This window comes from Mesocricetus auratus, unplaced genomic scaffold, assembly GCF_017639785.1.
Source record: "Mesocricetus auratus isolate SY011 unplaced genomic scaffold, BCM_Maur_2.0 Super-Scaffold_100676, whole genome shotgun sequence".
NCBI lineage: Eukaryota > Metazoa > Chordata > Mammalia > Rodentia > Cricetidae > Mesocricetus > Mesocricetus auratus.
Genome location: NW_024429266.1, coordinates 97,637,578 through 97,650,736, shown reverse-complemented (window position 1 = coordinate 97,650,736; position 13,159 = coordinate 97,637,578). Strand labels below are relative to the sequence as shown.

General features: G+C 51.8%; 1 protein-coding gene across 1 annotated transcript; it reads right to left on the bottom strand.

Annotated features, from left to right (window-relative positions):
• Positions 1–1,236: 1,236 nt before the first annotated feature.
• On the bottom strand, positions 1,237–9,382 carry Tnfsf14 (TNF superfamily member 14). The gene is made up of 5 exons (XM_005081346.4): positions 9,188–9,382; positions 4,703–6,072; positions 3,703–3,739; positions 3,453–3,494; positions 1,237–1,919 (listed from the first exon to the last, which is right to left on the bottom strand). Exons 2-5 carry the CDS (start codon positions 5,525–5,527, stop codon positions 1,492–1,494), a joined length of 1,332 nt encoding a protein of 443 aa, XP_005081403.2. The 5' UTR covers positions 5,528–6,072; positions 9,188–9,382; the 3' UTR covers positions 1,237–1,491.
• Between the last annotated feature and the right edge of the window lie 3,777 nt (positions 9,383–13,159).

Sequence of the window (13,159 nt, the reverse complement as noted above, 5' to 3'; positions counted from 1 at the left end):
GTGTTTCCACATGCACACACACACACCACACACACACACACAGACTCACACACACATGCACACACACACACACACACACACACACACACACACACACGGCAGCGTTGCAAGGACAGGAGGCTGAAAATCAGCTTGGACTGGCCGTGATTCCTGGACAGAGGGAGGCTGCCCTGTCCCTCGCAGTTGTGGCCTCTGCAACACGTTCTGCTGGGAGCTTAGATTCCTCAGTGCAGATGTTCAGCTGGGGTAACGCACAGCTGTAGTTCTAGATGCTGGGGAAACTGTGGCCGAAGGGTTGCTCAAGACTCTGCCTCAAACATATGAAAAAAAAAAGGAAGAAGATACAATCTACACAAGGGGCTTAGTCAGGTGTGGTGGTGCACACCTTTCTGCCCGGAACCCGGAAGATGGAGGTAGGAGCACCAAGAGCTCAAGACCAGCCTGGGCTACTTGAGACCTGGCCCTGAAACAATGAACAAACAGAACCAGACAAATGACTAGAACATATAAGGAGCCTCTCAAATACTGCTATTTAAGCTTCTTGATTTTATTTTATTTATTCTGCATGTGTCCTGCATGTGGGGTCCAGAGGACAGCCACAGATGGCATCTTCAGGAACTCTCCACCTCCTCCGAGGAGGTCTCTCACGAAACCTGGAGCTCACAGGTTCAGCTAGACTGCCTGGCCAGCGAGCCCCAGAGGTCCTCCTGTCTCCCCTTCCCCACTGAGGGATCGCAGGTGTCCACCACCACATCTGTCTCTATACGGGTTCCGGGGGTTTTAACTCGGACCCTTATGGTGGAGTCACAGGCTATCTACGCTCTGACCCATCTCCCATGCTCCTCAGTTCCAGGCGTCCTGCGGGCCTGGCACAATCTGTTCTAAGTGTGTTTAATAAAATGCTCTGGAGGGTGTCATATCCCTTCTCCCCTCTATTCCTTCCCTCTTTCTGCCTTTTTTTGGTTTTCCTTCCCTTCAGCATTCCCTTCTTCCTTCCCTCCTTTCCTCCCTCACTTCCCCTCACCAACAATTTCTGGAGTATCTGTCCCAGCCGTGAATGGGCCCCAAGCCAGTCCCAGCCAGCTGGCCAATGGTGGGAGAAGCCAGTGTGTGGCGGTGAGTCTTGAGCCCCGGATGCTCCCCACAGTGTCTCAGTGATATAACTCCCCTGACACCCTGGTGAGGTTTCTTGTCTCCAGAATGTAAGCCCCGAAACCTATGGACACGCCGTCTGCATCAGATGCATAAATACCCGGCTTTATTATTTTTTCCTGAATATCAGGCAAAAGGGCTGACCCCACGTTCCTGGGCTCCACACCCCAAGTCTCCAATTTGAAGATTTCCCAAGACAGGTTAACAGTCAACACGGTCCCTGAACATTCCACCTGGAGAATCTGGGGGGTCCTTAAGGGGAACTTCAAGACCCTGCTCGCTGGGTTTGAGGTCTGTCCCGGAGACGCCCCTGCTTGCAGTCCATTGTCGCCGTAGCCTTCAGATCATGAATGCTCCGAAGTAGGACCTGGTGCCATCTCGGGGTCTGACCAGGCGGTCCCCAGGCACACGGACCACAACCTCCTCCCCCGCCTCCAGATGAACCACGCCACCCAGGAAGCTGCTGTCCCACCAGACTCGGGAGCTGTTGGCCCGGCCACAGGGTGACCGCCGACTGACCAGCAGTTCTAGCTCCTTGGGATAGCGGGATGTGCGCTTATACAGCCCGTGGGTGATGGGGAGACCATTGGCCAGGCCCTGGGGGCAGCCCACGCCGCTCAACTGCACTTTCGAGTACACATAGTAGTAGCCGGCTTCCGTAGTCACCAGGGCCCCGTTGTGATATTCCAGGCCCCTCAAGAAGGCCAGGCCAAGCTGAGTCTCCCACAGCAGTGGTCCACCCTTGCCTATCAAGCTGGCATTGGCCCCTGGGAGGAAGGGAGAAAGAGAGAACTGATCAGTGCAGTTAGTATTGTGCCCATGCTTTCTGCGTGACCTTACAGCAGTTACTGTCCCTCACTGCCGAATTAGGTTGCTTGTCTGGGCTGACTCAATGCATTCCCCTCTTGCGGTGTGGGAAACTGAGGTGCAGGGAGGCAAAGTTAATTGGTTATGATGCATCCTAACTCATTTCATTTCCACCCCCTTCTCCAGAGGGAGAAACTCACGCAGAGAGGAGCAAAGCCAATTGAATACCAAAGAGGAAACTGAGGCACAGGGTACTTGGGTTTCCCAGTGAAGCGTCAGCATCTAAGAGTGGGTGGGGCTGAGGAGGCAGAGCACTTGCCCAGCACGGAGGAGGCCCTGGGCTCCATCACCAGTGCAGAATACACCAGATGTAGTGGCACATGCGAGTCATCCCTGAGAGGTGGGGACCAGAAGACCAGGAGTTGAAGGTCATCCTCCACTCCATGAGCAGGTCAAGGCCAGTTTAGGCTACAAGAGACCCTGTCTTAAAAAGTGCGTGTGTGTGTGCGTGTGTGTGTGCGTGCGCGCGCGTGTGTGTATGTGCGTGAGCGTGTGTGCGCGTGTGTGTCTGTGTGTGTGTCTGTGTGTGCGTGCGTGCCTGCATGCATGTGTGTGTGTGTGTGTGTGTGTGTGTGTGTGTGTGTGTGTGTGGCCAGAAGCCAACACCAGGTAACTTTCTTAGCTTCCGCTTCGGGCCACCTTATCTTTGAGGCAGAGTCTCTCACTGAACCTGGAACCGGGGTCCCCTGTCTCCCCTCTCATGTTTTAAATAGTTTTTGATTACAGCATATTTTGTGCCTATTCTGACTAATTGCTTGCTGTGTTAGATAAGAAATCAAGCTATCTCTGGTATGGAGGCACAAGAAAAAAATATAGTACACACATCTGGGCGTGGTGGCGTCCACCTTTAATCCCAGCACTCAGGAGGCAGAGGCAGGTGGATCTTTGTGAGTTTGAAACCAGCCTGGTCTATGTAGCTAGCTCCAAGGCAGGTCAAGCTACATAGAGAGACTCTGTCTGAAAAAATACAGGGTGTGATAGGCCTGTGTCCCAGCATCCTCTGGGGCCTGAGGACCTTGGGAAAGTCCCCAGACTAGCAGGTAGAAGGGTGACTTTAAAAAGCCCATGGGGGCTGTGCTTTCTGGGCCACTGTCACTAGACATTGAATGAATGAGGCCAGCAAGATGGCTGAGAGTAAAAGATACCCGAGCCATTCCTGATGGCTGGAGGTCAGTCCCTGGAGGCCTCAGGGTAGAAAGCGAGAATTGTTCCCTGAGAGCTGCCCTCTGGTCCTCACACTGTGGCGTGTGTGTGTGTGTGTGTGTGTGTGTGTGTGTGTGTGTGTGTGCAATCATAAACAAGTGAAAAGAAGCAAGTTGAAAAGAACCACACTGAATGAATGTATAAATAGTTGCTCTAACTTATTCTGAAGACCTGGGTCTCCCAGAACACCCTAAGCCCCCACCCCATGTGAAGACCCAGGGTCCCCTCACCTGTGAGATGTGCCGCTGGGTTGGCCCGGTGAGACCTCCGATCTGGGGAAGAGAGTCACAGGTTAGAGGAAACACAGGGTCATTGTGGCCACCTGTAGGTGTCAGGTTCTGCCCCTTCCGGAGTGACCCAAACTTCTGCTTCTCCAGTCCTGGGGGAGGGCACCTTGGGGCTCTGCAAAGTCACATGGGTGATCCCAGGGTGTGGGGAGGGGCAGAGTGGGAGCCATTCCACCTGGGGCCCCAAACTCACCTTGTGCCAGCTTCTCCCAGGAGCCCGTGTCTCTCTCCTGAAATGTAGACAGGGTGTTTCGTGAGGACAGGGCACACCCAGAGTCACACAGTCACATGGTGATGAGACTATCTAGCCATGGCGCAGACAGCACCCACGGACACTTATATAGGGCCGCATGCGCGCGCGGCACACACACACACACACACACACACACACACACACACACACACACACGCCTAATCAGATCTGTTTTGTTTCCGAGATAGGCTCTTATGTAGCCCAGGCTGGCCTTAAACTAGCTAAGCAACCTAGGATGGCCTTGAAATTCTGGAGCCTTCTGCCTCCCAGGATGATAAGTGTGTGTCACAGAATCCAGTCCAGATCTCATGAAAGTTGAGTTTCTGAAATGTTTGAGACTAGAAGTGTTTCAGAATTTTTTAAAGGTATTTAAAATACTCACATATCTTTAAAAAAATCATTTGAGGGCCAGTGAGAGGGCTCAGGGGGGTAAAGGTGCTTGCTGCCGAGCCTGGTGACCTGAGTTCAATCCCCGGAACCCACAAAAGGGAGACACAGAACTGACTCCACAAAGGTTTCCACATACATGCACACCCGCTCACATCCACACACTAAGTAAAGGTAATTAAAAAAACTTAGCAAGTAAACAACGGACAAGACTACAGAAAGATATTGTTTATATGAGTGACCAGGTGCGGCACACAGATACAGCCATGGCTTGTCTGAAAGGGACAGAGAGCAAGCATATCACCATCCGAGAGTGAACCAGGATGACCATGAAGCCAGCGATGGGGACAAGGGTCTGGTTAGCAACAACAGCCATGTAGGTGAATCCCAGGGAAGCAGCCAGGCACAACACACTTGTATCCCTCTATCAGATCCCCACATACAGATGAAAAGACAGGGTCAGAAGCCCTGGGGTCTAGTCTCTGCCTGGCATACACAGCCATAAAGAGACAGACACTGGAGAGGCTCCCCTGGTCCCCCAAGCCCTACTTACCGGGAGGCGAGCTACTGTGTCCCCAACACGCTGATGCAGTCTCAGTAGGAACCAGCCCTGAGTAGCCAGCCCCACGCCCAGCAGCAATATCAGGGCCAGGTTGACTTGGGCAATGCCACAGCGCTGTCTCCTGTGGTTCTGTCCCAGTCGCCTGAACGGGATGTCCGTCTGTCCGTCTACCACAAACACTGAAGGCTGCACCACGCTCTCCATGCCAGAGCAGCTGAGGCCCAGAAGCCCGGGGACGGGGCTGGCAAGCCTGAGTTCCTCCCCTCCGGAGGAAACCACAATTGCCCAATGCTCCGGCTTTGCAAACTGCAAAAGCCTCCTGCGGCCCCCGAGGCTCACTTTAAAGCCGACTTTGGTGCCTCTGCTCTGCTTTCCCCACGCACCTCCTCTTCTTCCTGTGCCCCCAGAAGGCCCGGCCCCCAGTTCACTCTCACTCACGCCATCGCTCACTTTCCAGAAAATGTGACTCAGGTGGAGGTGGACGGGGCAGCCCCTGTTCACCGGTTTGGTGGTTCTATTCCCCCTCAGAAGCGCTTCTGTGGGTTCCGTGCAAGCTTGCAACTCGTGCATGTGTGCAGGCACACATGCAAGCACACGTCTCTGCGTGCATGCTTTGATTCGTGCATACGGGTGCAAACGCACGTGCAGATGCATGGCTGTGGGCATGCAAGGCACAGACAGGTTCGTACATGTGTGCACGCGGGGGTAGATGTTCTTATGTGTGACTGCGTGCAAGCGAGTACATGCACACATGCATTTCCTGAGGTGTATGCAGGCCCATATGTGCACACACGTGCTATAGTGTGCACCATCCATTAGCGCATGCTTGTATGTACCTCAGTGTGTATGGGTGTGCCCGGGTAGTGTCCATCTTGGGGAGGGGGCTGGGGACAGATTTCCAGGTACCACCACTTTGTCCCCAAGTCTGCAGCCTGGACCTGAGCTTCATCACAGACTCGCCCAGATTCCAAGGGCTCAGGGGTGCTCAGGAGGCACCAGCCCGGCTTCTCAACATCAACGACCTCATGCAGGACTGGTAGTCCCGTTACCACAGAACCCCAGCACTCTGTCACAGCAGGCTTTCCCGACAAGTACTGCTGAGACGCCCACCCGGCCCCCGGTGCCAATCATCCACCTGCCTCAGGAATACCCCTTCAGAGGAAGCTGGAGTGTGTGAGGTGCTGGGGGTCTGTGTGTTGCTGACATGGGCATGGGCATGCCAAGGACTCCAGATCCTGAGGGAAACGATGAAGCCATCTCGTCTGCTCCATACATGATGGTGATAGGGTGTACAGAAAACATCCTCCATTCTCCCCCTGGGTGCTGGGGGTCTGAAGACAGCTCCCCTACGGGGACTGCTCCTGCGGAGATGAAATAAACCTGCCTTCCAGATCCTTTGTGTACATAAGCCCCGCCTTCCTTCTTACCTGTAATAAGCTGCCTCCTTCCGCAGTAGACAATAACCCTGCCTCTCTGCTCAACTCTGTACAACCAACATTCTGAGCTACCCCGGTGCTGACGCCCAGACCACCTGACCCCAGGTAACCCTGTCTGCGTTTGTCCCTTCTCCACTCATTCACTGTCGCCCTGCTCAGGTCCATTCCTGGAACCACGCAAACGACTCAGCAGTCTGGAGTATCCCACCACACAGTGTCTGCCTGGAAGTATTCTCTAGTCTCTTTTGGTCAGCATTATGTCAATATGACACAAGTTAGAGTCATTTTGGAAAAGGACACCTCAATGAAGAAAATGCTCCCAACAGCTCTTGCCTTCGGGTTCCTGCCCTGACTTCCCTCAATTACCATAGTGATATTTTGTTTGTAATCTAATAGATAAAGCTTGCCTGAAGATCAGAGTGCAGAGCTAAGCTGCTAGTTAGCCACACACCTACTTAAGAGCTAAGACACCAGTTAGCCACACACACAGGAAACCATTAGTTAGCCATAGAGGACAGGCAGTGGTGGCCACACCTTTAAATCCAACACTTGGGAGACAGAGGCAGATGGATGTCTGTGAGTTCAAGGCCACCCTGGGTTACATGAGAGTGAATCAGTCTAAAAGAAAAACAGAACTCACACCTTTGATCCCAGCACTTGGGATGACACACTTTTAAAGTGAAGAAGCTACAGAGTTGAGAGCCCCTTAAAAACAACCGGGACTTCCTGGGTGTGGAGATACACATCTTTAGTCCCAGTACGTGGGAGGCAGAGGCAGGTGGGTTTCTGTGAGTTCAAGGCCAGCCTGCTCTACAGAGTGAGTTCCAAGAAGACACTTTTAAACCCAGCACTAGGGAGGAATATAAGGCAGGAGCTCAGTGCAGTCTCAGGGCAGTCTCAGGGCAGTCTGAAGTTTGGTGGAGAGCATTGCAGGCTGCAGTCACTCTAAGGACAGGATCACCCGTCTTTGGTCTTAGCCTTGGTAAGACCTCTCTAGTGGTGGCTGCTTTGCTTTTCTGATCTTCAGCTTGAACCCCAATACCTGACTCTGCATTTTATTACCAAGAACAACTAGAACCCGTGCTACAAATGATGGAAGTATAAAGTAAAACAAACCCTGTCCTTTCCAAGTCGCTTCTGGTCACAGCGTTTTATCACAGCAATAGAAATCCTGAGGTGACAGACTGGACCCTGTTTTGGGAACAATTGTGGTGGCAACCTTTGAATACTCAGAGCTCAGTAGGCTGTTCTGTGGGAACCTGGGGCATCAGAGTGCTTGGAACAAGGCTGGTAACAGAGGCCCGGCTTGTGAAGCTACAGAGTTGACAGCCCCTTAAAAACAACCAGGGCTTCCTGGGTGCCGTGATACAGTCCCAGTACCTGGGAGGCAGAGACAGGTGGGTTTCTGTGAGTTCAAGGCCAACCTGCTCTACAGAGTGAGTTCCAAGAAGACAAGGACTATAGAGAGACTCAATTTCAACAAAACAAAGCAACAAGTAGACTATGGGGATGTTTGATACTGGAAGTAAGATCCCCTGGTTCTGCTCAGCTGGGGCTGCAGAATTGGCTGTGATTAGAAGAGGCCAGCGTCACTGAGGTGAAATCTTCTGGGAAGTGTTCCCTGAGAGTCAGCACACAGGAGCTGTGTGCGGAGGTGCCTAAGGTTGTACCTCACGCTGGCAGCAGGATTGGTAATGTGTAAGGGTCACCCAGGTGGTACTGGTTTGGAAGGCATGAGAGGGTGAAGGAGAGCAGCCGGGACTTGGCGCTGTGAGAGACCAGGAGGGGCCATTGGTGAAGGCGCAGCCTCAGTGTCAGCAGCCTGGCATTTTGGAGCTGTCAGTACCATGGGATGGCAGCCAAAAACAGCAGCCGCAGAGGAATGGCGCCTGCCCAAGCTTAGAAGACAGGCCGTGTGCGCGGCACAGTGTGGAGCAGAAGTGACCCAAGCCCCTTGGAGGAGCCCAGAGGTCGTGTGTGAACCCCAGACATTGAACATTGAGTTATTTACACAGTTGGAGTTTGGTTTGGTTTTGTCCAGGTTGTTGATGGCACCCTGGTTCTTCCCTTTTGAAATAGGGAAGTATTTAGCTTGTTTTCAACTTTACAGGAGCCTGTAGTTGAGAGACAAAAGATCTTAGGTTTTAAAGGAGACTTTGGAGCGTTGAAGAAGCTAAGTTTGGAAAGTGGTTGAATTTGTAAGTCTGTGGGACCTTTTTAAGTTTGCAAAATGTTTTATGTTGTGAGGTTGATATTAATGTGTGATCTTGGGGATGAAGGAAAATAGGAAAGGCTGTGGCTAAACAAACAGTGATGCGTTAGTGTGTCAGGTGACAAGGGGTCAATCGTGCTGGACAGTTTTATGCCAACTTGACATCAGCTAAAGTCACCTGAGAGGAGGGACCCTCCAAAGAGGAAAGGCCTCTAGAAGATCGGGCCACAGGCAAACCTGTAGGACATTTTTCTAACTAGTAATTAATGGGGAGGGCCCAGGCCACTGTGGGTGTGGCCATCCCTGGGCTGCTGGTCCTGGGTTCTGTAATAAAGCAGACTGAGCAAGCCATGGGGAGCAGGCCAGTGAGCAGTGCCCTCCATGGCCTCTGCATCAGCTCCTGCCTCCAGGTTCCTGCCCAGTGTGTTTTCCTGTCGACTTTCTTCAGGGATGGACGATGAGTTGGAAGTGTAAGCCAAAGAAACCCTTTCCTGCCCAAGTTGTTCCCAGTCTTGGTGATTTGTTGAGGCAGCAGAAACCCTGAGACAGGGAGGAAGGGTTCATCTTGCTTACAGTTAGTGGGAAGAGCTTGTTATGGTGGGGAAGTCAGGGCAGGGTCGTGGATCGACGGCTCACGCCAGGCCCACAGTGGAGCAGCAGAGAGAAGTGAACGCTGGCGTCCGGCTCACCACCTCCTTTCCAGTCAGCCCATGACCCTAGCCCGGGGGATGGCGCAACTCACATTCAGGGCAGGTCCTCTCCCTCGGCTAACCCAATCTAGACAGTCAGTGACAGAGATATTAGAAGATTGTATCCATGGTGACCTACCTCCTGCCATGCTGACAGTCTAGATTAATCCACACAAGTGCAGGCATGAAGGCGCCAGGCAGGGTTCAGAGGAGCCCAGGGAGGCTCAGGGGATCCCAGGCAGGCTCAGGGGAGCCCTCAGGGAAGCAACACCCGAGTCTCAGCTCTCACAGTGAAGGGAGCAAGCTGTTGCTGAGGAAGTCTGTGAGACGCGAGTGTATGAGAACTGAGAGCTGACAGGCAAAAATGTGGGTGCGGCGAGGTGCCTGGCTGCTGAAGGCAGGCGTGGGGAGGAGGAGGTCTTGCGAGTCTTGTGGGGTTTTGCTTTTCCTGGGGAGACTATTCCTACATCTCCTGGCAGATAATGGGGAGAATGAAGGACAAAAGAAAAGGTCCCACTGGAGTCCAGCTTGGTGACCCAGTGAGTTTATCTGGGTGATGGGAGCGTGAGCGTTCCTACAGGAGCCAAAGTGACTCAAAGGCACGTGCATCACCAAAGTCCCAGCTGAGCATGGGCTATGACCAGTGAAGACTGGCACTCTTGGACTTCCCTGTGCAACAGGTAGGCAGTTCCTGTGTGCGTGTGTGCGTGTGTGTGCGTGTGTGTGCGTGTGTGTGTGTATCTGTGTGTACATGTCTGTGGGGGCAGAGGCTCACATTAGCTCTCTTCCTCAATGGCTCACCACATCACAATATTTAATATTTATTTTTCCTTATGTGTGTCCTTGTGAGTACATGTATATGTGTGCCTGGTGCCTGCAGAAGCCCGGAGAGGAGGTGGAGTTACAGCTAACTGTAAGCTTCCAGACTTGGCCTCTGGGGACACAATGTGGGTCCTCTGCAACAGTCTTCTGAACTTTGAACCAATGAACCCTATCTCCATTTTCTTCCTTTCATCTCTCTGTCCTCCTCCTTAATCTCTCCATCCTCCCTACATCTCTCCATCTCCCCTCCATCTGTCCATCCTCCCTCCATCTGTCCATCCTCCTTACATCTCTCCATCCTTTTTATATCTCTCCATCCCCCTTCTTTCTCTCCAGCCTCCTCATTTTTTGACACAGTGTTTCTGCAATGCTTAGTCACAGTTGAGAACTCTGATTAACACAGTCTCTCCCCAAACACACCAGTTCTCTAGACTGGCTGACCAGTAAGATCCTTGGGTGGTCCTGTCTCTGCTACAGCTGGTGGGATGACAGACAGGTGCCTTCCTGCCAGCTTGACTGTGGGTGCTGGGGAGCAAACTCCAGCCTTCGTGTAAGCCTCGCAAGCGCTTTACCAACTGAGCCCTCTTCCCAGCCTCAGCCCTGGTAATTCAAAATGTTCCAGGACCACCTTTTTATGTCTCAGTGTGTTTTAGTTACTTTTTGTTGCTATGGTAAGATACTTTGTAGATGTTAGCTTTGATATATGTTTTATTTGAAACACTCATGGAAGCCAGGAAATTAGTGAGGGGCCCAGGCAGTGTGTGTGTGGGGGGAGGTTTCCGGGGTCCAAGGAAAGTGGACATGGAAACCTCGGTACAAAGACTTAAAGGGGAAGGATGTACTGGAGTGGGGATGGAGGTCAAGGTACAGGAGGGAATACGGAAGGGATAGCTGAAACAGTCATGTGGAAATCTGTGTACCACTGTTCATGCTTCATATACATATGTGTGTGTGCACATGTCACCCTATAATGAAGGGGGTGACGTTGCTCCTAAGAAGACGCCACTGACTAACAAATAAAAAGCCCAGTACCAGGAATGGCTTACTTCTTTTGGTTTTGCTGGCTAGTGAGGTCCCATCGACCCCCAAACATCAAATGCTTTTGGTTAACCCCAGGACTTTACGGTAAGACCCCATTGTTGAAGATGTGGCATACTTACAGAACATGGAGAAGTCAAGGTGATGGGTACTGGAAGTTTCATTCCTTTTGACTAGCTTTCACAGCACTGGAAAGTTCTTTGCACTCCCCCAGAGGAGAAGAGTGAACCCTGTATAGTTTGAAATGCTTTTGCTCCTTTGCCTCTTTAGGCTTTTCTGAGGGACCGGCCATCCTGCTCCCAAATAAATCACACACAGAGTCTTATTATTACTCATGAATGCCCTGACTTATTTTGGCATGTTTCTAGCCAGCTTTTCTTATCTTAAATTAACCCATCTACCCTTTCCCTCTGGGCTTTTATCTTTCTTAGTTCTGTATATCTTACTTTTCTTCGTATTCCGTGGCTGTCTGGGTGGCTGGCCCCTATGGCCCTACCATCCTCCTCTCCTTGTTCTGTTGCTCTCTCTTTCCTGGGGTCTCCTTCTGTTTATACTGCCAGCCAGCCCCGCCTATCCGGTTCCTGCCTTTATTAGGACCACCAGGTGTTTTAGACAGGCACAGTAACACCGCTTCACAGAGTTAAGCAAATGCAGCATAAACAAAAGTCACATACCTTGAAATAATGTTGCCCAACACCCTGAGAACTACAGTAACAACTGCTTGGCAAGACACACCCACTGAGCAACAATGACATAAACACCACAGGGTAACTGACCCATCTTCTGATTGGACTTAGTTCCCCTCCACCAGATGAAGCCTGTACCTAGCAGGACAACCAGGCAAGAATCTGCGGCTTGACAGGTCACGTGACCGAGGAGAGAACCTACTACTATCATTCTGCTAAACGGACACAGTGTTGAGTGGACCCCCCCCCCCATGACTCATTGTTATACCCTCAGATCTCTGCAGTTCTCCACTGACATCTGAGAAGTTTCTGCTTGCATTAGTTGGTGTTTAACACAGAGACCACAACTGGCCAAGGTGCAGAAAATAAGAGTGTGGCTGTAACGATAAACAGCACAGTTGTTGAGGGTATAGGTAACTGTTTATTGTAGAAATTACTTACAAGAGAAAACGGACAACCCAAATGAGTCAAGCAGCCTTCGCTGCCAAACTGGAAGACGAAAAGAGAGAGAATGTGGTTCTGCTGCAGTCTTTTAGAAGAACCTCCATACACGCCTCTAGCCACGCCCAAAAGTGGGCCCGGCTAGTGGCATAGTTCACCGCCCTGTCTCTAGTCATGCCCAAAGTGGGTGTGGTTAGCGGCGCAGTTCCGCCCTTTCGTTACCACATTAGTACACGCCTCTAGAGCGCCACGTGGCTGATGGCGCAGTCCTAAGTTTCCTCCTACATAAGAGAATGAAGATTTTTATCCCTAAGTGGAACATATGTTCTGCACCCCTTCTTTCCAAGGCTTGGGGGCCATTGCAGAAGAGGCAGCAGAACGGACGACTGTAAGAGCCAGAACTGATAACTAAAGGAGACAGTGTGTCCTAGTTAGGGTTCCTGGTGATGCAATGAAACACCGTGGCCAAAGCAATTGGGGAGGAAAGGCTTTATTTGGCTTACATTACACTTCCAGATCGCAGATCAGAGATCACAGAGGAAGTCGGGACAGGAACATCAACAGGGCAGGAACCTTGAAATTTATAAGTGGTGAACCTCACCCCTCCCTCTGAAAGTGACTGTCTATGTCTGGAGGAAACAGCAGCACAAACCACATGAACCACAGCAGCTCATGACACTGGAACAGATAGGATGGCGCCCTAGCTCCAGGTGAGTCAGCAGGTGTGTGTGTGTGTGTGAGTGTGTGTGTGTGTGTGTGTGTGTGTGAGTTCTAGGAGAGTCAGCAGGTGTGTGTGTGAGAGAGTGTATCTGAGCTCCAAGTGAGTCAGCAGGTGTGGGTGTGTGTGAGTGTGTGTGTGTGTGTGTGTGTGTGAGAGAGAGAGTGTATCTGAGCTCCAAGTGAGTCAGCAGGTGTGGGTGTGTGTGAGTGTGTTTGTGTCTGAGCTCCAGGTGAGTCAGCAGGTATGGGTATGTGTGTGTGTGTGTGTTTGTGTCTGAGCTCCAGGTGAGTCAGCAGGTGTGGGGGGGGGCAGGGTGACTGAGCTCCAGGAGAGTCAGCAGGCACGTGGGGGTGTCACAGATACCTGTAGAAACTCCAGAGTGGGCTGGAAGGTAACTGTTGGT

What these genes read in the sequence shown, in the direction of transcription:
- Tnfsf14 (XM_005081346.4), bottom strand. Translation starts at nt 5,527, where the DNA reads ATGGATGGTGCACACTATAGCACGTGTGTGCACATATGGGCCTGCATA. An exon ending in ACACAGTAGCTCGCCTCCCG is followed by an intron (nt 3,740 to 4,702) that starts GTAAGTAGGGCT and finishes TCTACATTTCAG; the next exon opens with GAGAGAGACACGGGCTCCTG. An exon ending in CTGGGAGAAGCTGGCACAAG is followed by an intron (nt 3,495 to 3,702) that starts GTGAGTTTGGGG and finishes TCTCTTCCCCAG; the next exon opens with ATCGGAGGTCTCACCGGGCC.